General features: G+C 64.9%; 1 protein-coding gene across 7 annotated transcripts in view; it reads left to right on the forward strand.

Annotated features, from left to right (window-relative positions):
- Nucleotides 1-15575, forward strand: part of RGS12 (regulator of G protein signaling 12) — a 122205-nt gene extending 106630 nt beyond the window's left edge. For 4 of the 7 annotated variants that reach the window (XM_078446342.2, XM_078446343.2, XM_060655516.3 and 1 more), the window contains 8 exons: nt 110-304; nt 542-615; nt 1098-1224; nt 3239-3335; nt 4689-4759; nt 5104-5257; nt 6613-7074; nt 15085-15575. In XM_078446342.2, the coding sequence (XP_078302468.2) occupies nt 110-304; nt 542-615; nt 1098-1224; nt 3239-3335; nt 4689-4759; nt 5104-5257; nt 6613-7074; nt 15085-15311 (1407 nt within the window). In that variant the 3' untranslated portion in view covers nt 15312-15575. The other 3 variants (XM_081795474.1, XM_078446344.2, XM_081795475.1) reach the window with 3 other exon arrangements.
- The last annotated feature ends 7 nt before the right edge of the window (nt 15576-15582 follow it).

Consider the following 15582-nt stretch of genomic DNA (forward strand, 5'->3'; position numbering starts at 1 on the left):
CGCCCACTTGGTCGGCTCCTTGGTGCTGGCCTGGTGGGGGGGGCGGGGGATGGGGTGCTTCCCGGGGTGCCTGTGCACCCGTCGTGACGCTCGTCTCCCGGCTCCCCAGTCGGACGCCTGCAGGACCTCGGTGCCAGAGCGGGACAAGGCGGCCAGGCACTGCAGCGTCCAGCTCCCCGACGGGACGTCCTGCGTGGTGGCGGTCCAGGCGGGGCTGTCCATCAAGGAGGTCCTGGCTGGGCTCTGTGAGCGACACAGCCTCAACGGGGCGGCGGTGGACCTCTTCCTGGTGGGCGGGGACAAGGTACAGGGCCCTGGCCACGGGGTCTGCCCGGGGTCGGGGGTGCCGGCGGGTCTGTCTGTCTGTCTTGCTGGCCAGAGCTGCCTGGGCCCTCCGGTCGCAGGAAGGCGTGGCGCTGACTTAGCTTGTGGGCGGGGCCGCCTTCTCTGAGCGGCCGCGTGGGACGCAGGGGCGCGTCCCGGGGGCCTTGGCCCGCCCCCGCTCCGACTCGGGTCTCTGTTCTTTCCACGCGTTGCACAGCCTCTGGTGCTGCACCAAGACAGTAGCATCCTGGAGTCTCGGGACCTGCGGCTGGAAAAGCGGACTTTGTTTCGGTACGAAAAGCGCCGCTGCTGTTCCACGGGGTCTCCCGGGCCACACGTCCGTCTCCGGGGGCGTCCCTGCCAGCCCTGCCTGCGCGGCTGGGAAGGGAAGGCAGGCACCCGCTTTGTGGGGTGGGGCGGGGGGGTGGGGGTGGCGGTGGCCGCACCGAGTCCCCAGGAGCCCGCAGCCGGTCACTGTCTGTCCTGCCTCACAGGTGTCCCCAGGGGTGGGCAGGCGGGACAGCACAGTGCTGGCCATCCGCCAGGACGGGCCCCCTCTTTGCCCGGGATGACAGCCCACTGAAAACCTCGGAGACGCCCCTCCCGGCTTCCTTCTCGTGCTGAGGGTGCTCCTCGGCCCCAGCGTGGCACGAGCTGCTGAGCCCCGAGGTGCCACGGGTCGCCTGTGGGTGCCACGTCATCCCGTCCTTGAGAAGGAACATCTGAGTGTATATTTGCGGCAGATATGTTCGTGTTCCTCCCCCTCCAACCAGGCTGGATCTGGTCCCGATCAACCGGTCGGTGGGACTCAAGGCCAAGCCCACCAAGCCCGTCACGGAAGTCCTGCGGCCCGTGGTGGCCAAGTACGGCCTGCACCTGAATGAGCTGGTGGCCAGGCTGGTGAGTGACCCGGGGGGCTTGCGGCCGTGTTCCCCACGCGGCATGCCCGGCGCCTGCTTGCTGCCGTGGCTTGCCTCTGGCACTCCTCACACGGGTGTGTGAGCCCTTGGTTGGGGCTGGGGCGGGGGGTGGTGGGAGGGGGTGCGGCGTGCAGGCCTGCCTCTGGAGCTCCACGTACGTGCGTGTGTGACCTGGGGGCACGCCAAGGCCCTGGGGGGCAGGTGTCCTAGTGAGTGGAAATGCTCCCTGTTTCTTTACACCTTGATGGTTCCCAGGGAGCTCTGGGTGATTAGCTGAGATGTGGTTTGGGTCCAGAGAAACAAAAATGAGAAACCAACCACTAAAAACCCTGGAATCTCCCCACCGTCTGCAGATCTGATGGGCTGGCAGGGAGCCAGGGGCACGGGTACGTCCCGCACCCTGAGCAGCTGCCGGGCTTTGGCAGACGGCCCTGGGTGCGCCCCCTCGTTTACATTTCCTGAGACCTAAAAATCTGCCGTGTCCAGGCAGGGCCCCTGGGGTATAATGTGAGCAACTGAGGGAGACCGCACGCGGGGACAAAGAAGCCGGAGTGAACCAGGGCAGGGTCCTTTTCCCCTGTGACCAGACGGTTTCGCGGGGACGTCCTAGGGCAGGAGGCTGGCACTCCCGCCACCCGGTCTGTGCCGAAATCACCGATGTGTTGTGGCGCGTTGTGCCCGCTTACCGTGAAGCGTGGTGGTTAACGGTACAGTGTTTGCCCTGTGTTCTCGCTTCGTAGAAGGAGCTTTATCAGAGCAATCTATGATTTCGAGTATTTTGAGGATTTTAATGGTCTCTGAATTGGGCCCCAGATCGTTCAAGAGCTTTGAAATGAACGAGGGGGCCGTGTTACGTTGTTCACCGGGATCCTGAGGGTAGCCCGGGGCCGCTTCCCCAGCTCGGCAGGGAGGGCCGCCGTCGGAGTCTAGACTGTGCCGGACGGAGAGGGACTTGGACTGGGCGCCACCCGGCCTCCTGCTCTCACTCTGAGATCCTGAGCTGGCGCCTCACTGCTCTCTGCCTCAGTCTCCCTGTCTGTAGAATGGGCCTGTTTGCTGGGTGAGCTGCTTTCTGGCTGCTGAGACCCTCACTGGGAAGAGAGGGTCGGCCGCCTTGGGGCTCCGGCCACGGACAGTTCTTGTGGCATGGCTTGTGACAGATGTGGCCTCGCCAGTGAATAGGGCCACCTAGGCGGGGAACATGGAGAGCGGGGCAGACCCATCAGCCATCGGTCCTTTTCCTCGGGTCTGGCACCAGTCACTCCGACTTGGCATCTGGTCACTTTAATTGTCCTCTCGACCGACGGAACTTAGGAAGGCAAACTGCCAGTTCCGATTCCTTTCTTTGAACAGTGGTGTGGCCTGGGCAGCAGGGTGGTTCCCCGAGGAGAGAAGGGCGGGCCCTGTGGCCACAGCTGAGGGTGCCGCCCGGGACCTCAAGTGGCTCTGCGAGCGGTCGCCTCTGCCTGTCTGCAGAGGAAACAGTTTGCTCTCGCCCTTCGCCCCCCAACCGCCTCTGAGGGTCGGGGAGGCGGGTTTTGACGCTCGCCTCATCAGGTGAGGAGCGGTGTGCGGAGTGGATGCGACGCGTAAGACGCCGGGTCTGTGGACTGAGATGTCCGCCGCGTTCCCCGAGCGCTCTCCCTCCCCCCCACCCCATCCTGGGTCTTGTTCCACGAGCTGTAGGCCGGCAGCCCTGCACACGCACATCCCTCGGGCCGCAGGTGTTCCCCGAAGGCCAGCCACTGCTCGGAACCCGTGTTATCCACGTCGGCAGTGTGTGGCCGGCCCCAGGTGGGTCCCCTGCGTTGCTGGCTGGGCACCTAGCGAGCGCCCTCTGAGGCAGCCCTGCCCAGGTGATAGGGCCTGGGGGCACCTGGCACGTGACTCCAGCAGGCCCGGCACGGCCTTCCCGTCAGCGGCTGGAACACACACAGCCGTTCCAAAAAGTTCTGACCCGGGTGAGTCACTCCCTGCACCATCTCTGCTTCTAGAGTGGAGAGAAGGAGCCCCTGGACCTCGGCGCCCCCATATCCAGTCTGGACGGGCAACGGGTCATCTTGGAGGAGAGGGACCCCTCCAGAGGAAAAGGTGAGCGAGGCCCCTGTCCCCGGCCTGCTGGGGTCCCCTTTGCTCTGCCTCCTGAAAGCCCCCAGCCCTGCTACCCCGTGGTCTCATTTAGGGCCTCACAGGGCAGGATCCAACCCCAGCCTGGTCCAGCCCTGACCGCGGGCAGGAGGCCAACAACGGGGACCGCGAGCACGAGGGCCTCGTTCTAGGAGCCACGCGCCTGCTGGCACGGCTGAACGCGTCCTCTCGGCTGTAAGAGGGGCGGGTGACAGGCCTGCCAGGAGCCCCACAGGATGGCTGCGCAGGTCCAACGTGCCCCGTGTCCGGGGCTTTGGCCAGAGTGCTCCCTCCCGGGAGGCTTTGAGGTGCTGGGCCCGAGGGTCACAGGCTGGGTCCCCACAGCCGGGTGCCCAGCCTCGGGGTCAGCAGTCAGTCCTCCACGCTTCGCCCCAACGCCTCAGGGGCCGGCGCTCTCCTCAGAACACCCAGCCCCCACCTAGGCGCAGGGCAGTAGGAAGCATGCCTCCTGGAGAGGGCTTTCCGGAACCGTCTGCTGAGTCCCCGGGCGCAGAGATACTTTGCAAGGAGCTGCCGGACGCGACTCAGGGCTGCGTCTTCCCTTTCCTAGGCTCCCACCCGGCGGGGGCGCGTTCTGCTCTGAAATGTAGCTGGGCTCACAGGTCTCCGTCCCCCACCCCGGGTGGCCTTCCTGACTGCAGTGTCCTGCTCCTCTCTGCCCCCTGGTGGCGGAGGAGGGATCTTCCGGGCCCACCCTCCGTCCCAGAGAATGCTGCGCTCTTTCCGGGGCCTGGTGGCCAGACGGGGTGGGGTGGGGTGACGGTGGCATTACAGGCGGGTGCACCCAGCGTGTTTGCAAAGCTGCTCTCGGGCAGGAGCGCTGTTATTCCTCTAGGTGATTCCGGGCCAGCGGAGTGGGCTTTGGACCTCTGGTGCCGGCAGAGGCTGGCCTGTAGCCCTGACTTGGGGCAACAACCATGTTTGAAGATAGGTCATAAATGTGAGAATCTTCTGCTGTCTAAAGAATTTTCATGCCAGACAGTACCTGAAACGAGCCTTTCTTTCACCACGTCCAAGAAGTCCCCATAACTGTAGGGTTGAGCCGCCATGCCCCCCCCCCTCCCGCCCCACCATCTTGCCCCAGACGCGGTGGGTGGGGGACGGTGGTCCCTCGTCCCTTGTTCTGAACCGGCATTTTGGCCTGTGTGTGCATACGAAGTGAAGTATCTTGAATAGCTTTGGCTTCTCGACAGCTTTCTCTCGAAAAGATATAAATGTGATTATGTTTAAACGTTCAGGCGGACTTACGATTCACTGTAATTACAAAGCTTATCTCGTTGTGTTCGGTATCCACAGATAAACAGAAAAGTGCACCAGTCAAACAGAATACAGCTGTAAATTCCAGTTCCAGAAATCACTCGGCTACGGTAATTCCCCTCTGCCCTCGTCCGCCCGGTTTCCTCGCTCCTGGCTGGCGCAGCTCAGGTCGGGCCCCTCACGCCCCTCTGTCTGTCGCCCGTTCGTGCCCACCAGCTCTCTGCTTGGGCCGGCCCCGCACCCCTGCTCCCCTGCAGGTGCCCGGCTCCCCCTGACCCTGGGCCATCGGCTCTCTGTTCCCCTGCGTTGGGGGTGGGGTGTTTTTGTAAACTTCATCATTGCGACTGCTTTTTCCGCAAGGCACGTAAAGCGTGTGTCGACGCGATGTGTCTCAGGGGTCCTTTCTGTCTCTAACTGATGGGTTGTGTGTACTCTGACTTTCCTTCTAATGCAGGGAGAGGAGAGAACACTAGGCAAGTCTAATTCTATTAAAATAAAAGGAGAAAATGGAAAAAATGCTAGGGATCCCCGGCTTTCAAAGAGAGAAGAATCTATTGCAAAGATTGGGAAAAAAAAATATCAGAAAATTAATTTGGACGAAGCAGAGGGTATGTGTACTTTTTAAAACTTCCGTGTTTTCTAGTGAATGCGATGTCAGTTTTCCAGGGCAACCGTTAGAACTTTCTCTGAGTTAGTGACCTCAGAAGGATGCTGTCCTGCCTTACCCCTGCATCAGCCTGTGGCTCTCGACGTAACTCTTCCCTCTTTTCAGACTGAGTATCAGGCCCCTGAGGAGCCAGGGACTGCCCTTGAGGGGCACAGCAAGCGGTCCCCCAGGATTCGTCTGCACCCCTCCCTCCCCACTTGTATGAGGGCTCAGCTAGTGTCAGAGGGCCCCGGCCAGAGTCCCCACCAGCAGGGCGGGTGCCAGGTGGGGAGGAGGCAGCTGGGAGGGCCCTGGGCTCGCTCACCTTGCCGGTCAGAGGCCCTGAGGAAGGCTGTGCCTTAGCCTGTTGGGCTGGATGCCCTGTACTCCCCGGGCCTGCAGGGGAGAGAAAGGGTGGTCCAAGAGACCCTAGGAGAGGTGATCTCTCATGGGAACTTCTTTTTCTTCTGAAAGCCTGTAACAGCAGAATCAAATCTAACAGCTGTTACAGCGGCCTGAAGTTTGATCCAGGGAGGGCCTCCTAGTCAGCTGGGCTCCCAGCTAGCTCCCCCATGAAGGCCAACCTGAGCCTGCTCGCTCCGCCTCCCCCGGCCTCCATTGGCCACCGAGGAGGCAGAAGTAAGACATACGCCTGCTCAGTGCTGAGAGTCATTACGATTTGAGATTTTAAACTCCTGGTCATTTTTTGAAAACTAAGAGTGTAATTTAAATGCTGGAGAAAGCTCAGCTTAGACTCTGTCTACTTTGAACGGTAAACTCCAGTGACGGCTGGCGGAGGCCCAGGTAAGAGGGCAGGAGCTCTGGAGGAGGCCAGGGGCAAAGGGCAGGCTGTCCACAGCCTCCCCCCCAGGAAGGTGGGAGACAGACCACCTTCTGCCAGAAGGTGGTGACCCCTAGAGGCCCAGCTTTCACACGCTGCCGTCTTGGGGGGCCGCGGGCTCACTCGTGCCTCCGGTGCCCCACCCCCCAATCATCAGGAGGGTCCGGGCTTCCAGGTGTAATCAGAGTGTGGGCGACAAACACATCACCAGAGCCGTCCGCACACAGCATGTCCAGCAGGTGCTTTGGTCTGTTCGGGTCTGGACTTCACACAACTTAGTTTTGGGGAGGGGGCCTCCCCGCAGTTCTGAGGGTGCAGGTGGTGATGGAGGGCGGCGCCCGGTCAGCCCGTGGCCTGGAGTTCAGGGCAGTGGGACAGCCCACGACCAGAGCTTTCCAGACGGTGAACTTTTTGCTGTGCGTGCCCAGCTCTGAACCTCTCTAAGACTGGGTCGCTGTGGGGTTCTTTTTCAATAGAGTTTTTTGAGCTCATTTCCAAAGCTCAGAGCAACAGAGCAGACGACCAGCGCGGGCTGCTAAGGAAGGAGGACCTGGTTCTTCCCGAGTTCCTGCGTCTGCCCCCCGGCCCCTTGGAGCTGGCCCTCCCCCCGCCCGCCGCGGCTAAGGGCCTCGGCAAGAGAAGCTTCACCAGCAACGGCAAGGAAAAGGCTCCCCGGGCCCAGGAGCCGTGGGGGCCCGTCCGAGACTGCCACGAGAGCCCGGGGACGAGCCCCAGCTCGGCCGACAGCCCACCTTTCAGTGCCCCCCAGACCCCCACGCCCCACGCCCAGGAAGCCGAGGCCGGGGGCGTCCAGACCATGGAGGGCGAGCACGTGGCCGACCTGACGCTCACGGGGGAGGGGGACATCAGCAGCCCCAACAGCACTTTATTGCCGCCAACCCCCACCCCGCAGGACTCGGCCGGACCTCCGAGACCAGGTACCTCCAGGTTTGACCCCCCCCCTCACCTTTGAGTCTCTGCTAGTCCGCTGTCCGCCCGCTGTTGTCCACTCAGTTTCCAATAAAAAAAGAAACAGTTATGGTAAGTCACCCTCTACCCCAGTCCTCTAGCTGATGAGGCGTTCCGGCGTGGCCGCTATCGTCACGGTCCCCGTGGGCCGGCCGCCTCTGCCTTTCCTTTAGGAGCACGTGTGCGTGTGTCCGGGACGGGTCACGGAGGGGCTCAGGGCGAGCGGGCGAGGCAGCGCGATGCTCCGCAAGTGGTGATGCATCTGAGTGGCCCCCGCCTGGACAGACGGCGGCGCTCTCCCGCCAGCCTCCTCCTCGCTCCCGGGTCCCCTGCTGCCTCTGCGCAAGGTCCGGGGAGTTTCTGAAAACGTACGTGCCGTTCTTAAAACGCGCATAGCTGGCGCTTTTGGTGTTTTAGTCTCGAGACTGGAAACCAAATAGCATTTGTCTTGAGCAAGTGGTGAGGCCCCGTGTGATTCGGAAGGGCGTCCAGGTCCTCCGTAGGGAGGGCTGCGCCCGCTCGCCCGACGCCGTGAGACTACAGCCGTGTCCGGCCCCGCGTGGCCGGGCCGGGGCTCGGGAGTCCTGGGGGTTCCCGGGCCTGGAATGTGCACAGGTGTCCTCCGGACAGATGCTCGAGTTAGCGGGTGTGGAGGTGAGCGATACGGCTGCCCGCGAGCCACGAGTGTGAGGTGTATGAAGCAGGGCTCCTGGCCTTCGGAGCAGCTCCGCCCCGCTCGGAACCGGTGTCCCGACGCGTGTGCATGCGTCACCGGCCCCCGGCCCCCGGCCCTCGTCTCTGTGCTGTAGATGAGGAGCCTTTTCAGTGGACGCTGGGATAGGGCCACTGGTGGCTGTCCTTTCTCCTCTGTGTGCTCCGTGACGTGCGGACACGGGCTGTGGTCGGCTGTTGGGGGTGACACGAATGCCAACCTTTGCTCCGGCCCCTTGCCGACGGCCGTCCGACTTGTACCGCGGGATCAGGGGGCCGGGGAAGCGCTTGTCGTGTGCGTTCTGTAGATATGTACATATCGGGGCGCTTTGGAGGGCACGTGCCACGTGGGCAGGCTTGCCGGGCACCTGCCCACTGACTTCGCACGGACTTCGAACGGACGCCAAACCGGGAGAAGCCCGGTCCCTCCCCGTGTCGCGCCTTCGCACGTCTGCGCGGCGGCTGACTCTCCCTCTCTGCTCTTTGTTCCGAGTCTGTGTTCTTCCAAGAGTAATAAACTCTGGGTCTTGTCATCGGACTGGTTTAAAGCTCTCTTCTTTTTCTCTTGAACGTTTCTTTCCACTTTCAGTGGGTTTGCCTTAGTACAGTGGCTTATAAAGATGTGCCACTCACTCAGGCGATACTCTTGAGCGCCTCCTGTATACCCACAGACACAGCTGTTTAGCGGTGAGCATGGCGAGGGGGCAGTTTGAATGAGGGCCCCTCGGGGCGGGTGCGGGGAGATCCGGCCCCACTCCCCGGCCACACGGTGGCCTGACAGGTAGGGGCCTCCTCTCCCCGAGAGCACCGATGCCATCGGTGGGTAGTTAGGCCTCCCCTGTCTGCCATCACCTCCAGGAGACGAGAGTCGGGCGTCGTGTGGTAGTCAGTCGCCTGGAGCCCGCCGGGCTGGCCGGCCCTGGGTGGGGCTGTGCGCTCCGAGGCTGCCTCGCGGTGTCCCGCCCGCAGGGTTCACCCCGCTGGGGGCGGTTTTCCCACAGAACTACCATCAGCTCGGGAAGTGCACCCGGGCCAGCGCCCTCCGTGCCCCGGACGTGGCCCCCGGGATGTCACAGCTGCCCTGTGCTGGGCGCCTCCGGCCTGTGGAGCCAGGCCTCCCCAGCCCCCCCGGCTCTTGGCTCCGCTGAGACGCGGGCCACGAGGGGTAGTGAAGGGTCTGCGGCCACCCGTGTCTTCCCGGAGCCGATGAGCCTGTCAGCCGGGAGGGGGCTCGGGCCTCCTTCTGTGCGACACGCGCCAACCCAGCTTGACGAGGGCCAGCCTCGTGGGGGCCTCCGAGCTAGGCTGTCCGTGGGCTCTCTGTTCATGAGGATCTCCGGCCCCACGACAGGCCTGCGTCGGGCGCCTCCCTGTCGCGATGGAAGGAAGCCCGCCCCCGAGATTCGTCCGTCAAGTGAGCGGACAGCGTCTCTCGCTACGCACTGAATTTTCTCAGCTCGGAGGACAGGTTCCGCCTCAAGTCGCTCTCAGATTCTAACAATTGCCGTGACATACTTTTAGCTACACGGTGGCCGCTGTGGATCCGCGCGGGAGACGCAGAGTGTGCTGACGCCCCCGCGGCCCAGGCTCCCCAGCTCACGGCCACATCCAGGCCACCCAGCCGGTCGGCCAGCTGCCAGCCACACACCCCCAGGCAAGGGGGGTGTCCCTCTGAGGACCACACCACCCGCCCACCCTGGTCCACAGTCCCCAGCACCCTTGCACCAAGAGGCTGTCCGCGCCTGCGTGGCCAAAGCATAGAAGTTCAAAAGGACGTGTGCACTGAGAAGGGAGCCCGGTGCAAAGCGCCCCTGCCCTAGGCACAGCCTGAAAATGAAGTCTGTGGTTGCTTTGAGCCTAATTCTCAAAGACGCCCCGGGAGTTCGTGGGCGCCCTTGGGCGCTTCCTATCCTGCAGAGGACCAGTGGGGGGCTGTGTGTCCTCGGGTCCCAGCAGGAGAGTCAGATTCCCAGTGTAGGCCCTCCGTGGCCGTGCACAGGGTGGTGCCGGCCTCTGGCTGGTGTGAGAAGATGCCCACGTCCACATCCTCACGGAGGGCGTCGGGATGTGCCCTGTGGGGCACCTGCTTCCTAGTCAGCAAAACGATCTGTTGGAGTGAATCTTGGGTGAGAGTGCTCAGAGCCGGCAGGGCACTGGCAGCCCCAGCAGCCCCTCCCCCAGCCCTCCCCCACCCTCAGGCGGTGCTGGACCCTTGGCTGGGGTCCGCTCGTGAGAAGAGGGTCAGTGGCCAGGAACCCCAGGGAACAGGGCTTGACCGTGTGGTATTCGGGAGAGGTCTTTGCGAGGGGACGTGTGGAGCCGCTCCCTGATGGTCTGGGCTGGGAGAAATCTCTCCCTATCTGCCCCCATGTCTGAGTGACGGACGGGCCAGGAGGGCCCCATGCCCCCACCCCTCACCCAGGCATCAGGCGGTCACGGGAGGAGCCCAGGTTTCCTCCTCATCGCTGTCTGGCCGTGCTGGCGTTGGGGGTGTGGGTCAGGGTCCTGGCTGAGCCCCTTCGGGCCCCTTTCAGGAGGCCAGGCTCCCAGGGACCCCACCGGCCAGCTGCCCTTAGCAACTGTGGGGCCCCTCGGTGACCACACGGGCACGGCCAGTGGGGCTACGCACCCCTCCCTGGAAGGGGGCCCTGCTTGGCCATTCTGGCCCGGAGTCTGGGGGGCTCAGGTGTGAGGGGACGCTGCTCAGCGTCTGAGCAGTCTGGGGGGCACAAGTGGCTCCCTTGGACACCTTGCTCCACTGTTCCAGTGTCCGGGGTCCCCAAAGGCACACAGCCCTCGGGGGCCCACAGCTTACTTACCAGCAGACACCTGGAGCTCTCGGTCCACCAACACGTAGCCCATCCAGTGGGGGTCGCTGTGGCCCAGTAATGTGGTTTCCATGGGAACGAGCTGAAGAGTTCATCAGAGGCCTTGTGCACTTGCGGGGGGGGGGGGGGGGGGGCGCGTGCCCTTGACCTTGGCAATGAAGGTCGCCACAACCCTTGTCGCGGCTGCAGGCTCGGGAGCCTGTCTGCACATAGCTGCTCGGTGGTCGGCCCCTCCCCCTCCCCAGCCGTAGTCCTGATGGGTCACATCTGCTCAGTCCCAGGTGATGTGGAAGCCCTGCCTTACTCCAGCCGTGTCCACGGTAGCCACAGGGAGGCCTGGCATGGCCTGGGATGGTCCCAGGGCCCCCCCACCCCGTCTCACCCTCCCCCCTCCCCCCCCCCCCCCCGCCGCCCCGCCCCACCTCTGCGCTTACTCTTTCTGAATGCTCTCTCCAGCAAAAGCCTGTCCCTTCCGTCCGGGTGACCAAGGGATCCCCCACACTGAGCACACCTGCCTCCTGGGGGGGGCAGACAGCCCAGTCCTCCCCAGTACAAACTGTGGCGTGCATGGAGGCGACTGGCTTTCTCAGGGATACGTCGGTGCGGGGGGCCTGCCACCAACCTCAGGCCACTAGTCGGAGGGAGCCCTCTGCTGGGGGCCTCGCCAGAACACCCCTTTCCAGGGGAGTATTCTGGCGTTCCGGCCCCGCTCTGGCTGGGGTGGGCCCAAGCAGACCTTCCCCAGCTGGATGCCGGGCGGAAGCCTCCGCAGGCTTCCCAGGGCCGACTGTGTTTGCCCAGCCCCCCACCCCCCCCAAGCCCCAGCTCAGGCTGTGACAAGTCCGTTGTCCTCCCGGCTGCTGAGGACGAGATGGCCCTGGGACCCCCGCGGTGCAGCCATGCTCGGTGACCAGCCTTTTCTGTGCGTCCTTCCCACCATGCCTGCATAGGTCTGCTCCACGTGACTTCTGGGTCTGAGTGGGAACCACAAGCCGCCAGGGGCCGCCTGGGGTTGGCACAGCCAGAGCACCTGCCCGCGGCACCCCCCAAGACCCCATGTCCACGCCTGCACCCCACGTGGCCCCGGGACTGCACGGCCTCCATTCTCCCTGAAGTCATCCCCTCCCCCGACTGCGTGCTGCTACGTGCAGGTGCTCGGTACAGGCTTTTGCTGAATGAAGACCCTTAGACCAGTAACCCCCTCCCCGCCCAGCACATCACGTAGTCCAGTGGGCCTGGGGACCCAGTCAGCCTCTGTGAAAGTGGTGGAACAGGGAACCCGGGGCCAGCAGAGGGCTGGGAAGGGCCAGGGGCCAAGGTCTCCTCCCTCCCCCCTGAGTTTGCTAGTTCAGCAGCACCCACGCCTCCTCGGGCTGTGGGAGCTTCTGGGGGGCAGCCTCACAGGTGATCCAGAGCACGGGCACCAGAAGTCCCAGCAAAGGCTCTGCAGGACAGAGAGGATTCCTCTTGGCCAGGGAGGGCCATGGGACAGGCAGCTGGGCTTGGATCCCGAAGGAGAGCTTGGAGGTGGCCGAGGGGTCGAGCCAGGCCTCTGGGTCCGGCCCCACTCTACAGCCCTGTGCCCTGCTGTCCCCGAGAGGAGGGGCCCGGCTCTGCTGTCCCGGTGTCCTCACTCGGAGCCTTGAGAATCAGAACAGACCTGGCTCTGGTGGCACAGAGAATGCCAGCGGACAGCGGAGGGGTGGCCCAGGGACGGACGGCCCACGGACGGCACGCGAGGGGCAGGGGAGCTCCCAGCATTCCAGATTGCAGGGGGACCTCCAGCAGGGTCACGCTCGGAGGGGTCAGCCAGGGGGCAGGGTCTCCAGTGCCCTGAGAAAAGGAGGGGTCGGCAGAGCAGCCCGAGTGAGCAGGAGACCAGGTGTTGGGTGTTTGAGGGACACGGGACAGAGGACCTCCATGAGCCTCGCCAAGCGCGGGCCTCGCGCGCGGGGCAGAACCAGGTTCCCTTCGGAAATGGCCGCCGTGTGGCCCTGTGGGGTCCCCACGCTGGCCCTGCTGGGGAAGCCTGCTGCACGGCCCCGGGTCCTGCCCTGAGTCACAGGCCCGGGGCCGCCCCTCCCTCAGGGCGGCAAATCTGAGCAGGGCGGGCTGTCACCCTCCCTGTGACACTCGTGCCCTTGACCTGTGGACCCCCCCCCCCCACTGACCTGTCTCCAGAACCAGTCACTCCTTCCTCCCCATCCTGAGCCCACTGAGTTGCCCTGGGGCCCGCGGCCAAGACCTGACCACCACCCCCGAAGCTCCCTGTGTTCCCAGGGGGTCTGTATGGGGCCGGACAGGAGAAGACTGGGCTCCTGAGCCCGTGTGGGGCCACAGGCCCTTTCATGCCCTGGACAGATGCCCACACTGGGGGCAAATGATTAAGGGGGGCAAATCCCTGCCTCTCTGCCCGCCCCCAGTCCCAGGAGAAGAGCAACTTCATTATCCCCGGGCCCCGCAGCCTGGTGCTGGGGCTGTGGGAACGCAGTGACGAGCCGGGATGGGGAGACCCCAGCAGGCCCCGGCAGGGTGTCTGTTGAACACCCGAAGGGCTGTGGCGTGTGGACCCTCGGACCTTCTGGAGGGCAGGCTTTTTGGAGCTCCACCGACCCCCCAACTGCTCTGCCACCACTGGACCTGCCTGAACGGGATGAGCCTCGAGCAGCCCTCTGTGGGTCGGGGGTGACCCACGCGGGCCAGGCGCCTGATGCCGATATGCGTGGAGGCCCAGGTGAAAGGCCCTCCTTCCGCCTCCTTGACTCGTCGCTGAGAGGTCGGGCTGGACGCCCTCACGGGGGGGGGGTGCGTGCCTCTGCCCGTAGCCCGGACTTGCCCCGGGGTGGGGGGGGGGGCGCGGAGGTGCCTCCAGAGGTGTGGGGTGCGGTGGGGTCGGGTGACGCTGGGGGCCACAGGGCCGCTGGTAAGCCCGGACTCCTGACCTCCACAGTCATCCCCACTCTTGCTTGTAGGCCTTAGAACCAGGGAGGGAACAGTCTTCCCCTCCACGGCAAGGCTGGGGAAACTGAGGCCCAGGGACGGGCAGTCAGTAGAGCAGGACACCGTGTCCCTGGGGGCTGTACTCCTTCTCTAGCCTGTCCACTGTGGGCCGGGGCTTGGGGCCTAGGGCTCCCCCTGCCCCCCACAGGCACCTGAGGGTCCAAGGTCACCCCTGCAGATAGGACAGCACTCCCGCCTGTCCCTGGGCAGACGAGGGCCCTAGAGTCCTGCCTGCGCGAGTAGCCCTGGTGGCACCGCTGGTCCCACCCCGAGGGTGAGCCGGGAGCGTGGTGAGGGGGGCCGAGGGTGTGGCCAAGCACACCCACGGCCGCCCCAGGCTGGTCCCCGGGGCTCCATCCGGAAGACACACTTCTGCCCTCCAGTGGCCCTGCTGGGAGACGTGACTCCCCCCCCGCCCCCCAGGGTCTAGAAGCTTCCGAGGTGGTTTCAGGCAGCCCGGGGGCAGGGGTCGGGTGGAAGGAAGGTGACAAGGGGTGCCCAGGACCTGGAGGAGAGGCTGGGAAGGACCAGACTTTGTGAGGGTGAAGACGTGTCCCCGAAGCAGCAGTCCGGAGGACAACCAGGTGGCCAGGATGGGAGGGCTTGGGGCGGAGGGGGGGGGGGTGGTGGCCAGGATGGGAGGGCTTGGGGCGGAGGGGGGGGGGGGTGGTGGCCAGGAGCCAGGCTTGGGCCCCTGCCCGACTCTGGCCTGAGCCCCAGCCTGCGGAGAAGCCCCACACTGAGGTCCGCAGGTGGAGGCCGGGAGCACCTGGCCTGAGGAACAGCCCCCACCCAGTGCTGCGTCCCCCCCCACCAGCCTCGGGAGAGCTGCTCCCCAGAATCCCCTGCATGGCCAAGGGCCCCATCCCACCCCCCACTTCCCTGAGACCCCCCCACCCACCCCGGCCTGAGGGTGAGCCCTGCAGACAGCCCCAGCAGGAGGGATCAGGGGGCCACACTCGCTCGGGCTAAGGGGTTTGGGGACCTCAGCAGGTAGCTGACTTCTGTTCTCAAGCCACAGTCGGGCCAAGGGAGGGCCACGGGAGTGTCTGAAGGGCACAGGTGACCCGACCCAGGGTCCCCACCTTTGCCATCCCCCTGCACCAGCCTCTTATGACTCAGGCCCAAGCCCCCTGGCTGGGCCCTCCACACCATGCGACACATCTGCTGAGAGCCCCCCGCCATTCTGGGTGGCGGGGGGCCCGTGAGGGCCTGGGGGCGTGCTTACTTAACAAGAGGTTGAGGTTGGCGCCCTGCAGACAGCTGTCTGCAGGGCAGACCTTCCCGGCACTTCTGCCCCAGGCCCAGGGCGCCCAGGGTCACGGATCACCTGTGCCTGTGTGACGAGGGTGGTGCAGTCTGCTGCCCTGGGTTCCTGCCGGGCTCCAGAGCCCAGGGCAGGGCAGGCTGGTGACAGTCTCTCTCTTCTCCCTGTGACAGGAGGCGGAGCGAGAGGCAGCCAGGGCCTCCCAGTCAACACCATCATCGACGTGGACCGCGTTGCTGGCTTGGCACCTGGGCCAGGCAGCAGCATCCCCAGGGTGCGGACGGGACCCCAGAGGTCACGGGCCAGTGGGCCCCTGACCTCGGACCTCCCTAGCCCGAGCCCCGTCCCAGGTGGGCCTGCCAAGCCCAAGGCCGGCCCACACCGCGCGACCTTCGTCTGAGGCTGCCCCGAGGCCCGACCCCGCGTCTGAGCTTCCCCACCTGGACACGTGTGCAGAGGCCCATGATCTCGTGGGGACAGCCCCATATCATCTTGAGGGCCTTGGAGGGGCCACCTTGGCCGCCACACCTTCGGGAGCCAAACCAGGAGAGGGCAGGGGGGCCCGGCCTCGGATGCTGGCCACAGCTGGCTCAGCGGGTTCCTCGGACCCTGTCCCCTGCTGCCCCTTGGCTCCGGCCTTCCCTCAATAAATCAACTTTGGGGACCCCCCG

This window comes from Panthera onca, chromosome B1 (genome assembly GCF_046562875.1).
Source record: "Panthera onca isolate mPanOnc1 chromosome B1, mPanOnc1 haplotype 2, whole genome shotgun sequence".
In the NCBI taxonomy this organism is placed as follows: domain Eukaryota; kingdom Metazoa; phylum Chordata; class Mammalia; order Carnivora; family Felidae; genus Panthera; species Panthera onca.